Genomic DNA, 20,166 nt, shown 5'->3' with positions numbered 1-20,166 from the left:
TAAGGGACACTAGAGCCCACAAAAGACCCCCTGGAAAGGTAAAAAAAAAATTTTAATGTTAGTGTGGCTTGACCTCGCTCTTGCATAGCTGGGTACAAGTAGTCAAACACAGAAATAAGCAGCCATCTACACACACACAGTCGTGTTTTCATGACTTGTGGGGACTTTGCATCGACTTCCATTCATTTTCTACAGCCTGACCCTTACCATAACCCTAACCCTATCCTTAGCCATCACAAACCTAACCCTAACCTAAAAACAGCATTTTCCCCCATGGGAACCAAGAAAATGTCCCCACAAGGAGCAATGGTCCCTACAACCCCACATTGTAGACAGCAATAGGTCCCCATAAGAATATAAAAACCTGGTACACGCTCACACACAAACAGGACAGTTGTGAACTCACTTATTCTAGATCTGTCCTGCAGAACTAACATTTTAAGAGGTTAATCATGTGTTATGGAAACCTGGATTATAGTTTCTCACACAGAGTCTGCAAATGTTGTGCTGCAAAAGAACAAACATTTTGTCTACTTTAATTATTTGTCTTATTTATTTATTTGCAGCAATAGTCATCTGTATGTGACAGTAAGTTGAAAAAGCAGAAAGGTTTTACATGCCTGGGGGTTGAACTAGCATGATGGGATGCCTCAGCTTGCTTGTCTCACTGAAATGTTTCTGTTGGGATCTGTGGGTGTTTGACCTTTGGATGTCTGTTTTTTATTCAAGTTTTTTTTTGTTTGCACTAATGGCCTTTATCGAGCAGTAAATAAACAAGAAAAATGTAATTGTGCTGTAGTATAACACCGTTAACCCCACTCAGTGTTTGTAAGGCACTACAACTACTACTAAGTACAAAAATTCTGATGTTTGTGCTGTTCAGTTCCTGATCCATGATGTGTGAACTCTGTGTGAGAAATATATGTGTGGCTGATCTCATCATATTTAGGATGTAATTATTATTTTTTTGCAAGAAGCTGTTCCACTATGGAGGACCAAAACTGACATAATAATAAATAAAAGCATAAATATATATTTAGTTTTTCCTTGTCCTTACACATGAGTTTCGGTCAAGAAATTTATATATTTTCCTTTTCATTTCCCCTAAACATGCGGGGGGTTTTCAAGAAAAGTAGATATTTTGTTTTGTCTCCTTCTTTTGTCCTTTTTAGACTTGTGGTTTTTTCTACTTGACACGACATGCTGAGAAGGTTGTTTCCGACTCAACAGGTCACATGACCTGGAAGCTATTGAAGAGAAATACTCAATTTAAACTAAATAAGATAGGTAACAAAAATAAAAATTGAATTAAAATGGAATAAAAATGCCTGTGCCTCATCTATACAGTTTAGTACAAAAACTACACACTGATTTCTAGTCGATGTGGCACACAACATGGAAGCTATTGAAGAAAACATATTATTTAATATTCAGATTATTTAAAATATTGAATATGACTTGACATTTTAATAGAGGGCAGTGTGTCTCATTTTAAAGCAATAAATTAATACTGTTTTTGTATCAGTTGGTCACAAGGCAAGACATTTATTAACATTTGTTTGACAGGAGTGTTTGGTTTGGAAATTTGTTGATGGTCCCTAAATGAACGCTTGAGGAGGGAGCTTGAAAACGGTTGGCCGAAATTAGTGTTCGTAAATCGGATCGACCTTGAGCTAAACGCCGCTTGCTCGGTGGATATTAGAATATCCAACTCGAAACTAACTTCACTGCGGTCGGTAATGCGATAAAAACACCGGGATAAAGTTTGTTTCGGTCTGTGGCCTGTAAAGATGGCGCCGAGCGACTGCGCGAGACATAAACGCCCCACAACGTCTTAAGCAGTGACGGTTGGTTCCAAAGCTCTATTGGCCAATAATAGGAGCTGGACATAGAAGGCAACTCTCCTCATTAACATAAAGATGCGCACGGAGAAGCAGAAAAAGTACAAGTCGAAAAAGTTCTGACAGTTTTGGTCTGTGTTGTGTCTCTTCTCTTTTAATAAATGGAAATGGGTCAATATGTTGTTTTGGGCTTTCTTCAACTTCTGCTCCACAGGCTCTGCTTCATTTGGTGCAAAAGAAGCAGGATCTGGTTGTCTCAAATGTGCGTGGCTCGCCAAATTCCTAGTAAAGTCATAGATGCAAATACTGGGGATGTGTTTACATGACAGCAGAATATCTGTGAATGTTGCTCTGCTTTTCATGTCTTATTATTGCAGGTATCAAACCAGGCCTATTTTTTGACCCCTCACTGTTCTCGCCACAGGCTATGCAAAGTTTTTATTTTCCAACATAACATACATAACTGCAGAATAATCATTCCTGAGACATCTTAAACTGTGACGTTTTAGATTTTTGCTCAATGGTGTGTTTAATTTGGCAGATTATAGAAGAAACAAAAAAATGTTATTAAAAAATATATAAAACATTCCAATTAGTTGGGATGTTTTATTCCAACTAATTGGAATAAAAGAATTTGTTTTGTTCCAGTAATTTAAAGCCAAATTATACCTTTAAATTATAGCATTAAGGCTATAATTTGACTCATTATAGCTTTTATGAGTCAAATTAAAGCCATAATTTGACTCATAGCTTTAAATTTGATTCATTTAAAGCTATGAGTCAAATTTACACTAATCACAAATATGTCAGAAAGTACATCAAGCCATTACACAAGAAAATGACAAGAGAAACATTTTAAATGTTTTAAATTGTAAAAAAAAAAAGGTTTCCTAAGAGCAAAGCAATACTAGACAAGATGTGAAGTTTTCACTTAATGAAAGTGATCATAACTCACAAACTAATCACAGCTCTTAGTTTACAGCACAGAAAAACTCAAACTGATCATGATCAGACTTACTGAATCAGCAATGGTCTCCTTCTTTCTCCATGGCTCCACTGGTGGTACAGTTTTCTTTTAGTTTGACCCCAGTGTTTACAGCACTGTCATCAACCCAGACCCAGTAACGGAGGGAGAAGGCATAGTGAAGGCAGAGTCATACGAAGAGACTGTTGGCTTTCTCAGCCTCCAGTTCAGCAAAGGTCTGCATCTGTTTATCCAAGATGGAGGCCAGATCTTTGTGGTTATGTCCGCAGTAGCTCAGGGCTTCTTCCCAGGTCTTGTTTTGATCAATGAGTAAAAAAAGTGAATCTTAAAAAGAAGCATATGCATGTTTAATATGACAAAAAGTCAAGCAAATCCATATAGGCTATAATGTAAACAGCAAAGTCAGAAATGCAATAAGTTTATAGCAGGCATGCGAATATTCCAGTCGCCTGACTGTCGATCGCAGCAATCCACATTATTAGCAAAAAAAAAAGACCCCAAAACCAAGTTTTGCTTAGGGCCCTATGGAGGATTGGGCCAGCCCCGTCTCTCATCATCGAACTCAACTCCCCACCAGGGAGTGGGTCAGTGGACAGCTCTGCCCCTGTCCTCACCAAAGAGTGCTAAGAGCACATATGGACACCGTTGTGCTTGAACACGGTGAGTATTTTTCCAGAAGTTAGACACACATCAGTCACATTTGGAAACTGGCTCTAAGCTTGATCTACTTTGAACTGTGAGTGAGGAGGATCCTCCTAAAATTATCATGTCTTGCCTTAATTGCTTTCTCTGTTCATAAGGAAAACATATAACCACATCTAACAATTCCATAATTTCTTTTTTACATTTGAACTCAGCGACAAGACTGACGCACTAAGCAGATCATCAGCCAAAGTATTTTATGTCTAATCTAGCCTTTTTTTATTTTCTCCTTTCCTCATTTTCTAACACTTTTCTAACTCTTTACTGTGTGTTTATGAATGGCCCCTTTCAGAGATCTTCTGTTTACTCTTACCACTGCAGCATAAAGTGACACCCTACCCAAAACATCTGCAATGGAGATTTTGTTCTTGAGTTTGCTTCTTTGATTGCATTGCAAGACCAGTTAATGTTCTTCTTCCAGTTTTGTCGCGTTTTGTCGCCCTCTCCTGGTAATTTTTGAGTAAATTAGGTTTTTTTCCCCCCTACTGTATGATTAAGCATATTGCAATTAAAAAAAAAAAAAACATAATAAAGGTAGCAGCATATAATAACTGAACAGCTTGCCAGTCGTTGTGGGACTTGAGTTAAGGTTAGATTTAAATTAAGACCAGATCAGCTTTTGGTTTCTTGAACAGAAAAAAATGTCTTTTTTTTACTCTCTTACCATAAAACTAGGATTTAATTTCCTTTCATGCCTGAACTCAATGAAAGAATATTATGTCAATTTCAACTTTAAATGTTATTTATTTTGAAAATTAGTGGCGTGTTAAATTCTTGTTAAAAGCTCTAGGCTGTACGGATAATAGTCAATAAAATTGAATATTAGTAAAAAGTTCATTTATTTCAGGAACTTTATCACTGATTGAACACGTTATGTAGATTAATTACACACATGGATGTTTGATATCCTTTATTTCTATTAAGTGTGATGGTTTTCCTCTCACAGTTCATGAAAACATGACATTTAAAATTAGATTATTGCATCAAACCAATACAAAAATTCCACCTTTAAATAATGAAAAGTATGTATAATAGCTACTTAAAGGCTACTATTTTCAAGAGGTACTTGATATGAATCTGACAAGATTCATCAAGACATTCCTAATTATTGAGTATGACTGTCGAATCTGTGCTTTGAAAATGGCTGAATAGACTGACAAAAACTGGATATAAATATGTGTGATTTAATTGTAAAAAAAAAAAAAGAAAACAAAAGACTGCAATCATAAAAAAAATGACATTTACAGCGAAAAAAGATCAAAAAGCATTGGTAGTTATTACAAAACGTACTTGTATTTTTGAAGCTTTGTGGCACAAATTAAAGCTGTAGTATGTAACACACACAAAGACCCCCCCGTCCCCCCGCCACACACACACACATATATATAGATATATAGATATACTGTATATATTTTTGTTATTTACATATCTGTAAATTAAATGAGCTCCTTGTGATGCTATTATTGCTGCCTAAACAAATGAACCGCTCCAGTTAAAAACAACCAATCAGAGCCCGGAGGAGGACCTTAGCGCTGTCAGTAAACCTTGTGAACGTGCTGCTAAATGTGCTAATGGCAGAGAACCAGCTCACCTTTATATTAAAACCGTTCATATGGCATTATTGATTGCTATGCTAACTTAGCCTTAGCCTCCACAACAGTCTCTGCTAACATGGAGAATCTGTATCGCAGCAGAGAGCCACTATGGGGGGAGTGGAGGTAAGCAGCACGCACATGGAGGTGATTGACAGCGCTTGGATACGCCATATCTGATTTCAACAACAGTATTCTAGACTAAATGCTGACTGATAGTGATAAAATGAATGGCTGTAACTGAACTGCTAAACTTTCAAAGGCCTTGTGATGCGTCATATATATTAAATAAGCATCACAGAGTAATAAATATAATATACTGTCAGATTTTTAATAAGGTCGCTTTAGAAAAGCTCAAAATTGTGGAACTTCCCCAGATCACTTGAACGCACCATTTAGCTTCAATCGTGAGCTCCCTCGGTCCACAGAGCCTTCTTGTAATAGATTATGTCAACCACTAGATGTCGCCAGAGTCCTTCCATGTGTGATTGATGCATTTAAACGACCATCAAGCGCGTAGATATTTTAAAGTCGAAAAGTAATTTTGTTTACCGGTTAATTAAAGACATTTCTGTGAGTTTGTTAATGTGTTGAGGGAAAGTAAATTCTGGCTGATATGGGATCTGGTTTATATATATATATATATATTTATTTGTTTATTATTATTTTTATTTGTTTATTGTTGGTTTGGTTTGTTGTTGTTTTCTTTCCCCCTTTTTTAAAAAAAATGCATTCTACCATTTCTACCAGCGACTAAACAAACTGAAATGTCAGAAACTTTTACGCTTCAGAAGCGTCTCCTCTTCACGGTGAACCTCAGTCTGTATTTCCGTGTAAAAAAAAAAAATCTTATCAGATCAGATGAGGTCGGGATTGGGAGACTTTGCGATAAGTCTGGACTCTGTGCGGACTTGCACTTTGGCTCTGCAGGATTGCAGACATGCCTCTGCTGATAAGACATGTGCTTTCAGTTTAAAGCTCAGAGAGGACAAGTTCGGTTTTGGAATAAGAATTACTTTCTTCCTCGCGTTATCTCAATTTTTCCTCCCCTTCTTCTTCTTCTTCTTCTGTTCTTTTTTGCGAGAGATTAGATTGCATGTTGACGCGATGACGCCCGCCTTGTTTACTCCTCTGAGTCCTGTCTGTGTCACCTCTGGCGGTCCGCCGGCTGCAGCCGCGGCTCCGTGGAGCTCTGTGACATGAAGGTGGTTTAGGAAGCCCTGCGTTTGAGCCACCATGTGGGCGTGTTTCTCTCAGGCCCAGCAGTCTCTCCGCTCTTGTGTGGAGTTCAGAGCGAGGAAAACGCATTTCTTCTGCTGCGACCGCAGAGCGCAAAAGGTGGGAGCTCTCCGACTCTGACGCGCGCACGCCATCATCTCCCACCCCGGGCTCCAGGCGCTTCACCAACAAGAGGGAGGTTTACAAAAAAAACAAAAAAAAAAAAGGGGAAAAAAAAGGAAAAAAAAAAAAAAAAAAAAAGAAGAACTCATCATCATCATCTTCATCATCATCTAGCCATGGACGCATCTCGGTTCGCTGCGGTACATCTGGGCCTGCTCCTCGTTCTGTTTGGGAATGTACCGTGTTTCCAGTCTGCTGCTATCATTTCCCCCTCTGCGCCGAGGAGGCACAGGGAAGCCAGGACCTCTCATCCGCACGGACAAAGGTCACCCAGGCTCTTCAGAGACGTCGTCGCCTCCTCGCACCCGGCGGCGGGACGCCACAAAGACGGAGAGGTCCCAAAGGACGCCGTGGTCCCGCACGAGTACATGCTCTCCATATACAGGACGTATTCGGCGGCGGAGAAACTCGGACTAAACGCGAGCTTCTTCCGCTCCTCAAAGTCTGCCAACACCATCACGAGTTTTGTGGACAAAGGAACAGGTTGGTTTCTTTTTGTTTTCCTCTCTTTTTTTCTGGGGTTTTTTTTTCGGGTTTGCTCTGATATACCGTCCTCTTGGGACCGGTTAGAGTAGGGTCAAGATCTTTTTACGCACACTCCAGATGAAGCAACAAAAAAATAAATAAAAAAAAATAAAAGAGCATTTACGGACGCACTTTCCGCGCTCAAAATCTAATCAAATGTTTTTGAAGTTTTAGACAATTTAGACAAGGGCTTCAGGTTTATTCCGGTTCAGGTGAAAACAGGCGATCCGTTGCCACTTCTCGCCTCCTTTCTTTCATACGATTAACTCGGATTTAAATCCTCGTCCTCTGACTCCGTGAAAAACGCAACAGTTTTTTTTTTTTTTTTTTTTTTTTTTTTTTTTTTTTTTGCAGAGAGATGAACCGAACCGGTCGGATTCAGAGCGTCTGCGCAGCGCGCCGATCTGATAGTACCATCACCCAGCATGCTAGAAACCAAACAAGAAGAAGAAGAAGAAGAAAAACAACTTCTGCAACGTATTAAATCACCGGCTTCAGCTCCGTCCAGATTTTACGCGCGGTGGAACAGCAAACAAAAGCACATTTACGCGCTCAGATCGTGTGAAATCTTTAATATATTTTTCTGGAATTATGCTAAAGCTGCATATTTTTTATTATTATTATTATTTCTCAACTTTTTTTGAGAGAGAAAACAGACTTTAATTGGTTTTAAATGAACACTACAGTGAGCTAATAATGGACTCTCTCTCTCTCTAAGCCGACGCTGTAAGTTACTGTCAGCCTCCACAATCAAACACGTGGAAAGTTTGTCTCCGTCGTCGCTTCCTTCGCTTTTCCTCCTCTAACAAACCTTCAAACAGAGTCCATCCCCTCTCACCCCACACCGCAGCCATCACTTATTAAAACGTCCAATCTGTTGCCATTATGGTGCCCAGTAGAAGGCCAGCTTGTGCCAACAAAGGGGGTCCGGAGGGGCCCCGGGTTGGGGTGGAGGAGGAGAGGGGGGGGAGGGGGGGGGGGGGCAGACCGCAGAACGGGTCGGTGTGAGCAGCAGGTGTTTGAGTCAGTTATACAAGTGATAGGAGCAGCTTGCGAGAGCAAACACAGTCCGAGCAACACAAACAAACACACACATTGCAAGGACAGGAGTTAATCTTCCAGGGAGAAATAAAAAAAGAAGCCTTTGGCAGAGTCCCGACGCGCCGCAGGCTGCAAAACATCCCAACATCTTTATGCTACATGTGAGAGTCAATACTTTTATGTATATGAAAAAGGAAAGAAAAAAAAAAGAATTTTGATTTCTTTAGACACTTTATTGACTCTATGTTTTGTGCAATCCAGACAGTTTAGAGATTCCGATGCTGCTTCCGACAGAGCCGCTCCAGCTGAAGGTTTGTGGAACCTTGGCGTTGCGGGCCAAGCCTGGAAGGTTTAGCTTTCATTTTAACTTGAGTGTATATACATATACTTGTGTTTATATGGGAGGAGGTGGCCCACGAATGAAGGTTAAATAAATTAATATATTTATTGTGTGTGTGTGGGGGGGGGGGGGGGGCTGATTTTAAGCTTGATTTGCGCATAAAAGATCTGATGGACGTTGTTGGTTTCTGGCAGTGGAACATGGTTTGGTTTATTTTTTAAGAGGAGTTGGGGGTGTGTGCTGGTTAAGGAGGGTTTTTTTTCCTTTTTTGGGGGCGGGGGGGGAGACGTGTCAGGCTCTCTCTTGTGATTCTGATGTGATGTGTCAGTGGCTCTGACCCCGAGCTGGACCCTTCTGAGGGGCAGCTTGGCATCGGAACGTTTTTGAACTCGGTGATCTAATTGAGTGTTCATGTCATAACATATCAAACACTGTCTATTCTCCCGTAATGACCCGGCCCGGCCACGGTGGGCAGATCCCCGAGAAAACAGAAGACAGACAGACAGACAGACAGACAGACAGACAGAAAGAAAGAAAGAAAGAAAGAAAGAAAGAAAGAAAGAAAGAAAGAGAGGGGAAAATTAGAGCGCTTCCTCCTCTGTGAAGTGGTTTAGATTTTTTTTTTCTCCCTTCTTGTTTTACTGCGGAACCTCCCTTTGCGAGCACCACTTTAATTACGGAAACTTAAGTTCTTGCAGCTCGAGCGCCTTTGGTTGCTTTTTGGTGTTGCTTTCAGCCAGCAGCCCCCTCGCCCCCCCTTTCTCTCTCTCAAACTTCCCTCTAACCCCCCCTCCCCCCCTCCCAAATCGTTGCGCTGATTTCTAACCTGCAGCATGAACCTGGGCTGAGCTGAGACTCGGTTTGAAATCGCAGCAGTGTCACATTTGGGAGGAAAACAACCTGTGCGTCTTTTGCGCGTCATTTTACGCACGCAGGAGCAGATTTTCATTTTATTTTCTTTAAGAAAAACTGAGAAATACATGTCTCCGTTTGCTTTAGAAAAAAAAAATGAAGTGGTAACTCATATATTAAATAGATAAATCTGAGTAGGAGAGGAATCACTTTCTCATCATCGATCATTTAAAAGTCTGAGAGAGAGAGAGAGAGAGAAAATGGCAGGTTTGAGATTTAACCGACAAGATTAGGCTGAAGGACACAACAGGATGATTCAAATGACCAAGCAAATAAAGCAAAAAAAAAAAAAAAAAAAAGTTTTAACATCGGACAAGACTGACAACTTAAATACCGCAATCACTCACTCAGTCGATCACTGTCGTTCCGCGCTGGCGCACTCGTTTTCAGCGGAATGTTGTCGTTGGCAAGCCGGAATGAAATGGAAGAGGGGAAGTGTTTTAATGAGCAGGATGGGAGCTGAGAACTGTTAATTATTTGGCAAACTTGTTTTCGATTTGTTCGAGTGCTTATAAAAGTACAAAAAAGGAAAAGAAAAAAAAAAGTAACGCGAACCAGACGGAGGGAGAGAAGGGGAAAAAAAGTTACTGAAAGGAGGCAGAAGGTTTCAATCTGCTTTTTACTGTCTGACGCGGCGGGCTTCACGGGACGGAATCTGACAGCCAGATTTATTTTGAAAAAAAAAAACAAAAAAAACCTCTCTTTAAACGTGCTCTCACAAACGACGTGACGTGGATATTGCGACGTAGAAACGTGTCAGTTTCAATTAAGACAACGTTCAAGTAAGCAAATAGAGACAACCTGTCATTTAGAGGGGAGAAAAACTGACAAATTACAAATTAATACGAATTCAACTAAATAAATCACACTTGAATATATATATATACACTTATACACTATATATATATATATATATATATATATATATATATATATATATATATATATATATATATTCAAGTGTGAAAAAAAAATATATATATATATTTATTATTATTATTATTATTATTATTATTATTATTATTATTATGCAGACTGCATTCTGAATGTATAGTTTTGCTCTCTCAAATCATTTCTTCTGAAAGTGCAGATGAACGTTTCGGGAGAAAATTGGCGGAAATGTTCAAATAAAAGGGATGACTTCTCTAATACGGGTTTTCTTCTGGGGAAAACCGAGAAAACGTGTCTCCGTTATGCTCAAACTGTGTCCTGTTTGTGCTAAATGCTTCTCTCTCTCTCTCTCTGATTTACCTCCCATTCTCATTGGTTCGCCTTGATGGAGCACGTTCAGGCCGGACATAGGGAGGAGAATAATGTAATAATTGTGCATTGTTGAGCTGAGTATTCAGTTGGTCGCCTTTGCTCCGTTGTGCCTAACAGGATCACACAAAACCCCTTTTCCTAAAACCTGTATTATATATATATATATATATTTCTTTTTTAATGTACAGCTTTTAAGAAATGATACTCTCCTTTTGGATATTCCAATTGCTGTTTATATGCCAAATGTTTCCAGGACAGGATTTTATTATTATTATTAATATTATTATTATTAATATTATTATTATTATTATTATTATTATTATTAAATCGTTTAATTTCCTCTCCGCTACAAAGGTAGACGTTATTAATCGACCTGTCAGCGCGTAAAACTAAATCACACACTGATTAATGGAGGCGTTAGAAACCTGACTCGAATAATTGGTCATTTTTGAATCTGGTGTTTGTTGTTGTTTGGTTTTTTTTATGTTTTAAAAACATGGGAGCTTTTTTTTGGTTTGTTTGTTTGTTACTCTGGCCTAAAAATGTCACTGCGATTAAGATGAATATCAACAACAACAAAACCTGCAGACCTGTTGCATCACAGCGTAACTCAGATGGCTCATTCACTGCCAGCAACCGCCTGCGGCTTCAAGAAGCGTGACTGTAGCATTAGCTTTGTCGCTAGTTGACAAGTGAAAGTTTTCGCCAACAACAAGTCGGCAAGTCTGCATGTTAAATATGGCTGAAGATGTGATAAATCCGGTCACGTTGCAACGCACGCCGACATCTCGCCTGAACTCTGCAGAGACCGAGAGCTGTGCGCAAATCTTTGGCGAGAAGCAAATAAAGAAATAAACTCAAGAAATAAAACCAAGAAATGGTTGTTGCCAACAGCAACGTTAGCGCGTGCTAAACTGTAGCCAATATTGAGCCTTTCATTTACTAATGAATGTGCTTGATTTCACTTCAATATTATTTATTGCCTGTTTGATAGCATCTAATGCTTCTTTTTCTTTCTTTTTTTTTTTTTACAGAGCAGTCTGGTAGCAAATCAGGCTTTTAACACTGAACCGGTTCGTGACACATCACTGAACAAATGACAGTCTTTACGTTTCGAGCTTGATGGAAACCATTCAAACCATCTCCGCCTCCCTGACCGGATCCAACCGAACCAACGCGCTCACTTCAGTTCCTGTAAAGTTCGCGATTCAAATAAAACGGGAAATACTGCTAGATGTTGACCGTTGCTAAGCATCGCATTTGTAAGCTAAACTATAAGATTTTTAATCATTTCATTGGCAAATATTTCATTTTTTTCCCCCCTGTGTGATTTAGTAACAAGTTGGGCGTTAATATTAGCGACGTTTTAACTACAGTTCTTTTTCTTTTTTTTTTTTTTTTTTTTTGTTTTGTTTTGTTTTGCTGTTGTCAATAACAAATATGAATCTTTCTGCGGTTTTGTTCTTACCGTCGTCTATAACGGGTCACCGTGAACCGTTTTTCTAAAGCGACATCTGTAAAGTCAGGAGCAAAAATACATTTTATTTATGGGGCTGTAACGTTTTTTAACACGCGCCACCTGAAATGCTTCATCAAAAATAGCGATTGTTTGTCATCGCTCATATTGTTTTGCACTCCCCCCCCCCCCAAAAAAAATTCAGATTTCTAGAGCAACTCTTTATACAAACACGCCGTTTTTTAAAAAAATTATTATTATTAATATTAACAGTGGCACGCCATTAAAAATACATTTAAAAAAAAATTTTGATCAGATGTATCGGTGAGTGGAGCTTTTACTAAAGAACAAACAAAAAAAGAAAACACAGTCCAGGAACAACCGGACAAATGCGCGCTTTACTTTAGGCAATCCTTCTTCCACAAAGAAAAAAAAAGAAAAGAAAAGTGAAGGCAGCACTGCGAGGCGTTAACGGGCGTCTTAATTGCATCATTATCGGATAAATTTATTACGTGGATTAGAAATTAGGCGGGGACATTAATCATCCTTCTGCTGCGGGTTTCGCCTTTCTTCTCCGACCAGCTCGTCAGCTGCAGTTTGTGTGCGGCGGGCTCCTGGTGGACGTCTGAAAAACAAGAGAGAGAGAGAGAGAGAGAGAAGGCCTTTGTGGGAGAATGTGACCCCCCTCCCCCCAACACACACCCACACACACACACACACGCACACACACACACACACACACACACACACACACACACACACACACACACACACACACACACACACACACACACACCACCTCTCTCTCTGAACACTGTACATTCTAAGTGAATCTGACTGCAATTATTTTCTTCTTTCCTCCTCGCAGACAATCTTTTGCACTCTCCTCTGAGAAGACAGAAGTATCTGTTTGATGTCTCAACCCTGTCCGAGAAAGAGGAGCTGGTCGGAGCCGAATTAAGGATATTTAGAAAAGCTTTGGGGGCCCCTCAGGCGGCGGGGCCCTTCCACCTGCAGCTCTACCCGTGCCGCTCCGACAAGCCGCTGGACTCCAGGTCTCTGGACGCCGCGGACTCCGCCGAGACCGGCGGCTGGGAGGTTCTGGACGTGTGGGACGCGTTCCAGACGCAGCGCCAGCACAGGAGCCAGCTCTGCTTCCAGCTCCGGGCCGCGCGCGGCAGGTCCGACGATGAGGTGGACCTGAGGCGGCTGGGCCTGGACAGGAGCGGCCGCGGGCAGCAGGAGAAGGCCATCCTGGTGGCCTACACCCGCTCCAGGAAGAGGGAGAACCTGTTCAACGAGATGAAGGAGAAGATCAAGTCGCGGCGGTCGGCCGAGGAGAAGCCGGCGAGGGCCGAGGGGCCGGGCCAGGGCCCCCCGCGGCGGCGCCGGAGGACGGCGCCGAACAACCGGCACGGGAAGCGGCACGGGAAGAAGTCCAAGTACAGGTGCAGCAAGAAGGCTCTGCACGTGAACTTCAAGGAGCTGGGCTGGGACGACTGGATCATCGCCCCGCTGGGCTACGAGGCCTACCACTGCGAGGGCGTGTGCGACTTCCCGCTGCGCTCGCACCTGGAGCCCACCAACCACGCCATCATCCAGACCCTCATGAACTCCATGGACCCCAACAGCACCCCGCCCAGCTGCTGCGTGCCCACCAAGCTCAGCCCCATCAGCATCCTGTTCACGGACTCGGGCAACAACGTGGTGTACAAGCAGTACGAGGAGATGGTGGTGGAGCAGTGCGGCTGCAGGTAGCGGCGTGTCGGCGTGATAAGCAAAGCAACGGAGGAGGAAAGGAAAAGACAGATTTTTTGTTCAAACCGACGCGCTGACGGCTCAGCGGACGTGAACAGATCAGTTCCTCACAGGGTCTGGAGCGTTTTAATCCAAATGACGGGAAGCGCTCACAGGAAGCTCCACCTCCACCCCACTTTATTGTTATTTATTCAAACTGATTAACACTAAAAGAGTCCAGCACATTTATTCTCATCCACGCAGGGACCTTAAAAAAAAAAAAAAAACGTGTCAAGCGGAGTGTCCAGGAGGTTTTGGCGCAAAGCAGCGAATAAGACGCAGTGCGCGCTCTGCGTGGCTGCGGGGCCAGAAAGGAGTCTGTTTATCTGGGAGCGCCGCGCCTGATCGGGACGTTTTGGGGTCCGCCCCCCCTCCCACCCCAACACACACGCGCGCACACACACACTCCCTAACTGGAGACAATACAGGCTCGGGGTAGAACCTGCTTTCACCAAATAAATGAATACATAAAATAAAAGAGAGAGAAAGAATTCAGTAAACACATGAGGTGAATGTCTAATGTACCAAACACAGAAACGTGGATCTGGATGTGAGGAGATAAAGATGTTGGTGGTGATGCCTTCAAGAGATTTTTTTTTTTTTTTTTTGGTGCCTTGAAAGGACCCAGATCAGATCTGTGCCTCTCCTGGGACCTGACGCATGGAAACGATGATTATTGTTTTTTTCTTCTTTTTTTTTTTTTTTTTTTTTTGGGAAAAGCACACATAACTGGGGCGGATTTTGTATTTTTTTTTTTTTTTTTTGTGGCTCAAAAGTCTGCATCTTTACGCAATGCACTTCCACGACTTCCTGCGCCATGCACGGACAAGTGGTTCAGCGAGAGAGAGAGAGAGAGAGAGAGAGAAGAAAAATTAAAGACTCGCCGATCGAGACTATATTTAAATGCACATTAGCTTTGAATGCACTGCTGTTCATTTTTTTCCCTGTCTTTATCTCTGAGCTGTAAATATTTTGTACAGTCGAAAGGAAAAAAAAAACTTTACAAAGTGCTGCGAATGAAGAGACGCTCGAAAGGCGTTTCTTTGTAAATGTAAAAAAAGAAAAACAACAAAAAAAAAAACACACTGCACTCAAATCGGTAAAAACAAAATGTTTATTCTATAATTATTTTATTATTTGTGTTGTACAGAGTTCCATGATAATCATATATTTCTTACGTCGTAAAAAAAAAGAGTAATTTAAGGCGTCTTCGATATTTTTTTGCAGAGGGTGGAAAGTACAATTATTAATATCTATCTACCTCATTATTGCATATAGGATCTGAGTTTGAGGTGCATTCAGTTAAAGTGTAAAGAGTTTTTACAATCATATATATACATATATATATGAGATATATATATATGAGATCATTTATATAACATATATTACTGGATACTACTCCACAGCATTACTGTACAAATAAAATTCCAAACAAAGCCTGGGAATTTCTGGCGAGTTTTTGCCTTTTTGTGTTTATTTCACTCGGTTTATGTTCGGAAACTTGGACATCCAATGAATCTCTTAAGAAACTTGTTCGCATTTTGTCACGATGCGACCACACACTTCATTGGGTTTTGTTTGGGGGTGGGGGTGGGGGGTTTAATGTGACAGACCGACACAAAGCAAAACCGCAAGTGAAATGCATATTCTCGCACATTTCACAAATGATAAAAACTGCAAAGTTTGGCGTCGAGCCCCCAATGAGTCGGTACCCACGTGGAATGACTTTTGGAGCCGCAAGTCGTTTGGGATATGAGCTTCATAACATCTAAGGCCCGTTGTTTTCTGGAAGCTCCTCCGGCTCCGGTTAGCTTTGGATGCAGAATCTTTCGGTTTGCATCGATGTTGGGGTGGGGGAGGTTATGAACAGTGGCTGGGTTTTATGCGGGCAATCGTTAGAGAAAGGGCGGGAGGTGGGGGCCGCGAGCTCAGTCTAACAACAATATAATTTATCTGTAAATGCACTGAACAAGTTTTCCATCGCTTTCATGCGCGTTTTCGTTAACAGTAGAATTGCGCATTTTTGAAATTACTGTAACATGTTGGCTTGTGGTAAACTCGCCAATTTTGAACAAATAAATTTCACTTTTTCCATAAAATGTTTTATATGCGCTGGGATGGGGTGGATTGTCTCGACGCATTTCGCAAAACTGCAACGGAGACACTTGTTTCATGTCACACCAGTCACACGGTGGAGGGCGATACTGGGAGTTTTGGCATCGATCCAATACCAAGTAAACGCAGGGCCAGTATCGGCGATATCAATGTGAGGATACCTGACAAGAAAATACTTTAGAGGGCTGACAAACCACCATACCACAAAATGAACACACCACAAACAAATAAACCGTTTCAAACTTATTCTGTTTTTCCAAGTCGAACAATGCAAGAAAGCAATACAAAGAATAAGGAATTTATTCCCTTCAGTGCACTTCTGGCTTTAAAGAAAATAAAATGAATGAGTGAAAATTAAATAAAGAATACATTCTCCCCTGTTTGGCTGAAGAGGGTGCAGCGCTGCTCCATGCGTTGCTCAGACAGGCACAGAGAAGACTTTGGTGAATCAGTCTGTGCAGGTTTGAGAGAGAAAGAGCTTGAGTATCATTCGATATCAATACCAGCATTGGTATCGACATGATTGATATTAGGATCGACCCCCCCTCCCCCACACCTCTAGTTACTACTGTCAAAAAGCAGGAAGAAGACGAAAGGAAGTAGTAGGGGGATGATGTTGGGGTTTTTTCGGACAATGTGCACCTGACTCCACCATACCTCTGTATGAACTGTTATGAACTGTGAAACAGCATTTCACAGTTCATAAAAACATTGTCTGTCGTTCAAATGTGTTGAATCCATGACTCTTCCGTAAAATGGCGGACTACAATTTCCCCAAAACGCCGCATACATAGCCGCTCCCAAGTATAAAGGCGCTTGTCTCCTCTGATGGCTGACAGATGATGAATGAATTATGATTATTTGTCATGTAATTGTTAACTTCCATTGCCGTCAGGGCGCCATTCATGCAAGAGTCATGTGGATATTTTGATGTAAATCTTTCCACTGTAGCTCTGACTGATATTTAGGGTCTTTCGCCTTCTGAAAGCTAAAACCTCTTGCTCTGGTCTCAGGCTTCTCTGAAGCAGCGAACAGGTTTTCTTCCAGGAATCCTCTGCGTTCAGCTCCCTCTATCTTCCCATCAAATTAGACCATCTTCCTTGCAGACCCTGGAGAAAAACTCTCCCCACAGAATCATAAGGCCATGACCATGTTTCACCTCAGAGATGGTGTTTTCATATGATGTGGAGTACTATTTTCACCTGTTTGAAATGTTGTCAGCCCATAAATGAAACAAACAAACAAACAAAAAAGCCTTCTGGTTTCAGACGTTGATTAAGCTGCATATTATCAGTGATAAGAATGGTAGATAAGGGGCATGCTGTGGTGGCGCAGGGGGTTAGCACGCCCCACGTTTGGAGGCCTTAGTTCTCGACTCCCGGTCCCGACGACCTTTGCCGCATGTCTTCCCCCCTCTCCTCACCCTCCTTCCTGTCTGCCTACTGTAGAAAAAATACAAGCCACTAGCGCCGCAAAAACTCTTCGGAGAAAAAAATGGGGAAAAAAAAGGTAGATAAGTACCTATACTAGGATGTACGGGAGACTCAGTCTGAAACTAATGTATGGGACTGATAACTGCTAATCGTGGCCATTTAATGTGCCGATAACATTGAAAGCTGGTGCTATTCTTGCTACGTTTGCATGTAGGACAAACATGTTTAAGTTCTTCATCTTCTTCTTCCACATGTTCTCCTTCATGCACACATTTGCCGCGTCAGCTTAGGTGGTGTGAAATGCTTTTAAACGTCTCCACAACTTTCTGTTTGCCACGTTCCTTCAGGACGCTACACCATTTCCAGATCTGGATTTGGAAGAGGTTAATTCTAATTCTAATGAAACTCATTATAGTTTGTGTTCTTGTAATGTGGCAAACATTTTTGAAAAGTTCAAAGGGTTATGAATTCTTTTGACAAACTAGTGAGAGTCCATTCTCACTGCAACAACGCTAAATAATTTCATTTTTATGTTGCCTCTAGTGCAAGTCTCTTAGTACACTTGTGAGGAGGCAAAACTAAAGGTGACACTTTATTTGACGGGGTGTGCATAAGACTGACATGACACTGTCATAAATATGACTTAACACGTGTCATGAACATGGAAAAAGTCTTTATGGATGTTTATGACTGTCGTCATTTGGTAAATAATGACACTTTTAACACAAAGTTGCTTTAAAGGTTGAATTAAAAGTCAATTTAAAGTACCATCTTGACATCAAAGCGACATTATTAACCAAATAACGACACAGCTGTTGCACAGGTCCACCAGCTGTTTGCTAATTGCTGCTGGCTAGCCTGCAGGAGCTGAGTGTTGTGGTGGAGGGGTGAGCTGTGAGACGGAAGCTACGCCTCGAAGGTGGTACCAGGTTCACCTGCAGGTTTTGCACAGTCGAATGGTTGCCATGGATATTAAAGGATTTCTCAAACAAGCATGAAAGAATCAAAGCAACACTCCAAATATGTTTTTTTTAATGAGAAAATAACATTATATCATGATGTAAAGACTAAATGTTACATAATATTGATTAAAAAAAAATATAGATTCTTTTCATTCATAAAATGGAAAAAATATTTTGCCATAAGGAAAACAGTTTGCCAGTGGATCAAGTACTTTATATCTATATTCAAGAATAACTGACTTAAATCAAGCTCCTATATCTTGTGGAAGAGTTACTTTTTGAGTTAGTTTTGTCTTATTTATTATTATTTGCACTTTGCCAGTATTTTCGCAGCGCTCATGAAAAGATCCACATTGCTTCTGCCCTGGGATCAGACTCATCCTGTTCTCGCCCCTTAGCAAATGCGCTCTCATCATGGCCCAACAAATGCAATTACCTAGCGCCTGGATGTTTCAGGGACCGCAGCCGCGGAAACCGCATCAGCATATGGTGTCCATCGGACCCGGGGAGGAAATCCACAGGACTGACTGTCACTGATACGGCACCGAGTGCAGGAACCCTGTCTCTTTCCCAATGAATCCAACCCGGCTGGGTCAAGTTTACTTAACACTTTAATGCTTCCCAATCTGGAGATGAAAACAACACAACTGGGGGTGGATGTGAGGGGAAGGGGTGTTTGGGTTGGAGTATGGAGGGGGGGAAATTTTCCCATAAAAGCAGCGACCTTGGCCTGGAAGCAATTAGGAAATTGCTTTGATATGTTATATGCTGTCCAGACTCTTGTACAGTATCATGTCACTGCTCACATGTTTGTTAAACGAGGGGAAGCGGAGGATGCTCAGTGCACTCTTTAGTAGTCCGTTCACATAGCAACCCTCACCTTCCAACAGATTCCTGTCAGAGTCAGAGGAACGGAGGAATCCTCAGCCGACTCTTCGTTGCTCAGCAATGCGGCGATGTCACCTCAGCAGGTCTCCAAGCAAGCGGCAAACGAGTGGAGTAAACATTTGCTTTAAGATTTATTTTTATTTGACAAGCTCGCCGCTCTGCTGGGCACTGGCCTGGAGGTGAGGCTGCGTGTTAAAGGGAACAGTTAAATGGTGATGAAAGGGAAAGGAATGCTTTGTTTACCGGCTTCAATCCCTCACTCTTAAGCTGAATGTTCCTATAAAGTTCTTCGTTCCGGCTCCCTTATTGTCCCTCTGAGACAGAGTCAGAGAGAGAGAGAGAGGAGGCGAAAAAAAGTGTTGTGTTTATTTGAAACGCGGCCCTAACATATATTAGTCCAGAGTTAACCAAAACTGGCAACGAGAGGGGTCCTTTTCATCAGGAACAGGGAGAAATGTGGGGAATGTATAACACAAATAGTCTTGACACCCGACATCTGTGTGTGGAGGCTGCTCTTCAGAGGAACTGTAGAAGCTGCTCCAACGCGTGGATCTACGGAGCGGTGGAAAAGTATTTGCCCCTTTCTCAATTTCGTTGTTTTTGCTTCTGTTACCCCCAAAATGTTTTAGATGATCAAACTAAATTATACACCAGACAAAAGACGTATTGAGACTATGTAGAATTCAGTTTTGAAGTCATTATTTTTATTTAGTGTGTGGAAGGGGAAGCTGTCCAAAGCAGCCCGGTCCTAAAAGTAACAAATTATTTGGGAGTTACCACATTGTTAAAGGAGCGGCATTATGTAAAATTGACTTTTTTGAGCTTTACATCATGTTATAATGTTATTCCTTCATAGAAAACATGCTTGGAGAGTTGCCTTGATTCTTTCATGCATGTTTGAGAAATCCCTTTG

The 20,166-nt window shown here is 41.5% G+C and overlaps 1 protein-coding gene across 1 annotated transcript; it reads left to right on the top strand.

Moving 5' to 3' along the window:
• Positions 1-5,900: 5,900 nt before the first annotated feature.
• Positions 5,901-15,292, top strand: gdf6a (growth differentiation factor 6a). Its single transcript, XM_028016215.1, has 2 exons — positions 5,901-7,004; positions 12,927-15,292. Exons 1-2 carry the CDS (start codon positions 6,638-6,640, stop codon positions 13,814-13,816), a joined length of 1,257 nt encoding a protein of 418 aa, XP_027872016.1. The 5' UTR covers positions 5,901-6,637; the 3' UTR covers positions 13,817-15,292.
• Positions 15,293-20,166: the final 4,874 nt, after the last annotated feature.

The sequence above is a fragment of the Xiphophorus couchianus genome, chromosome 5, assembly GCF_001444195.1.
Source record: "Xiphophorus couchianus chromosome 5, X_couchianus-1.0, whole genome shotgun sequence".
NCBI lineage: Eukaryota > Metazoa > Chordata > Actinopteri > Cyprinodontiformes > Poeciliidae > Xiphophorus > Xiphophorus couchianus.
The sequence above is the reverse complement of the archived record's forward strand: the minus strand, read 5'-3'. Positions and strand labels throughout refer to the sequence as shown.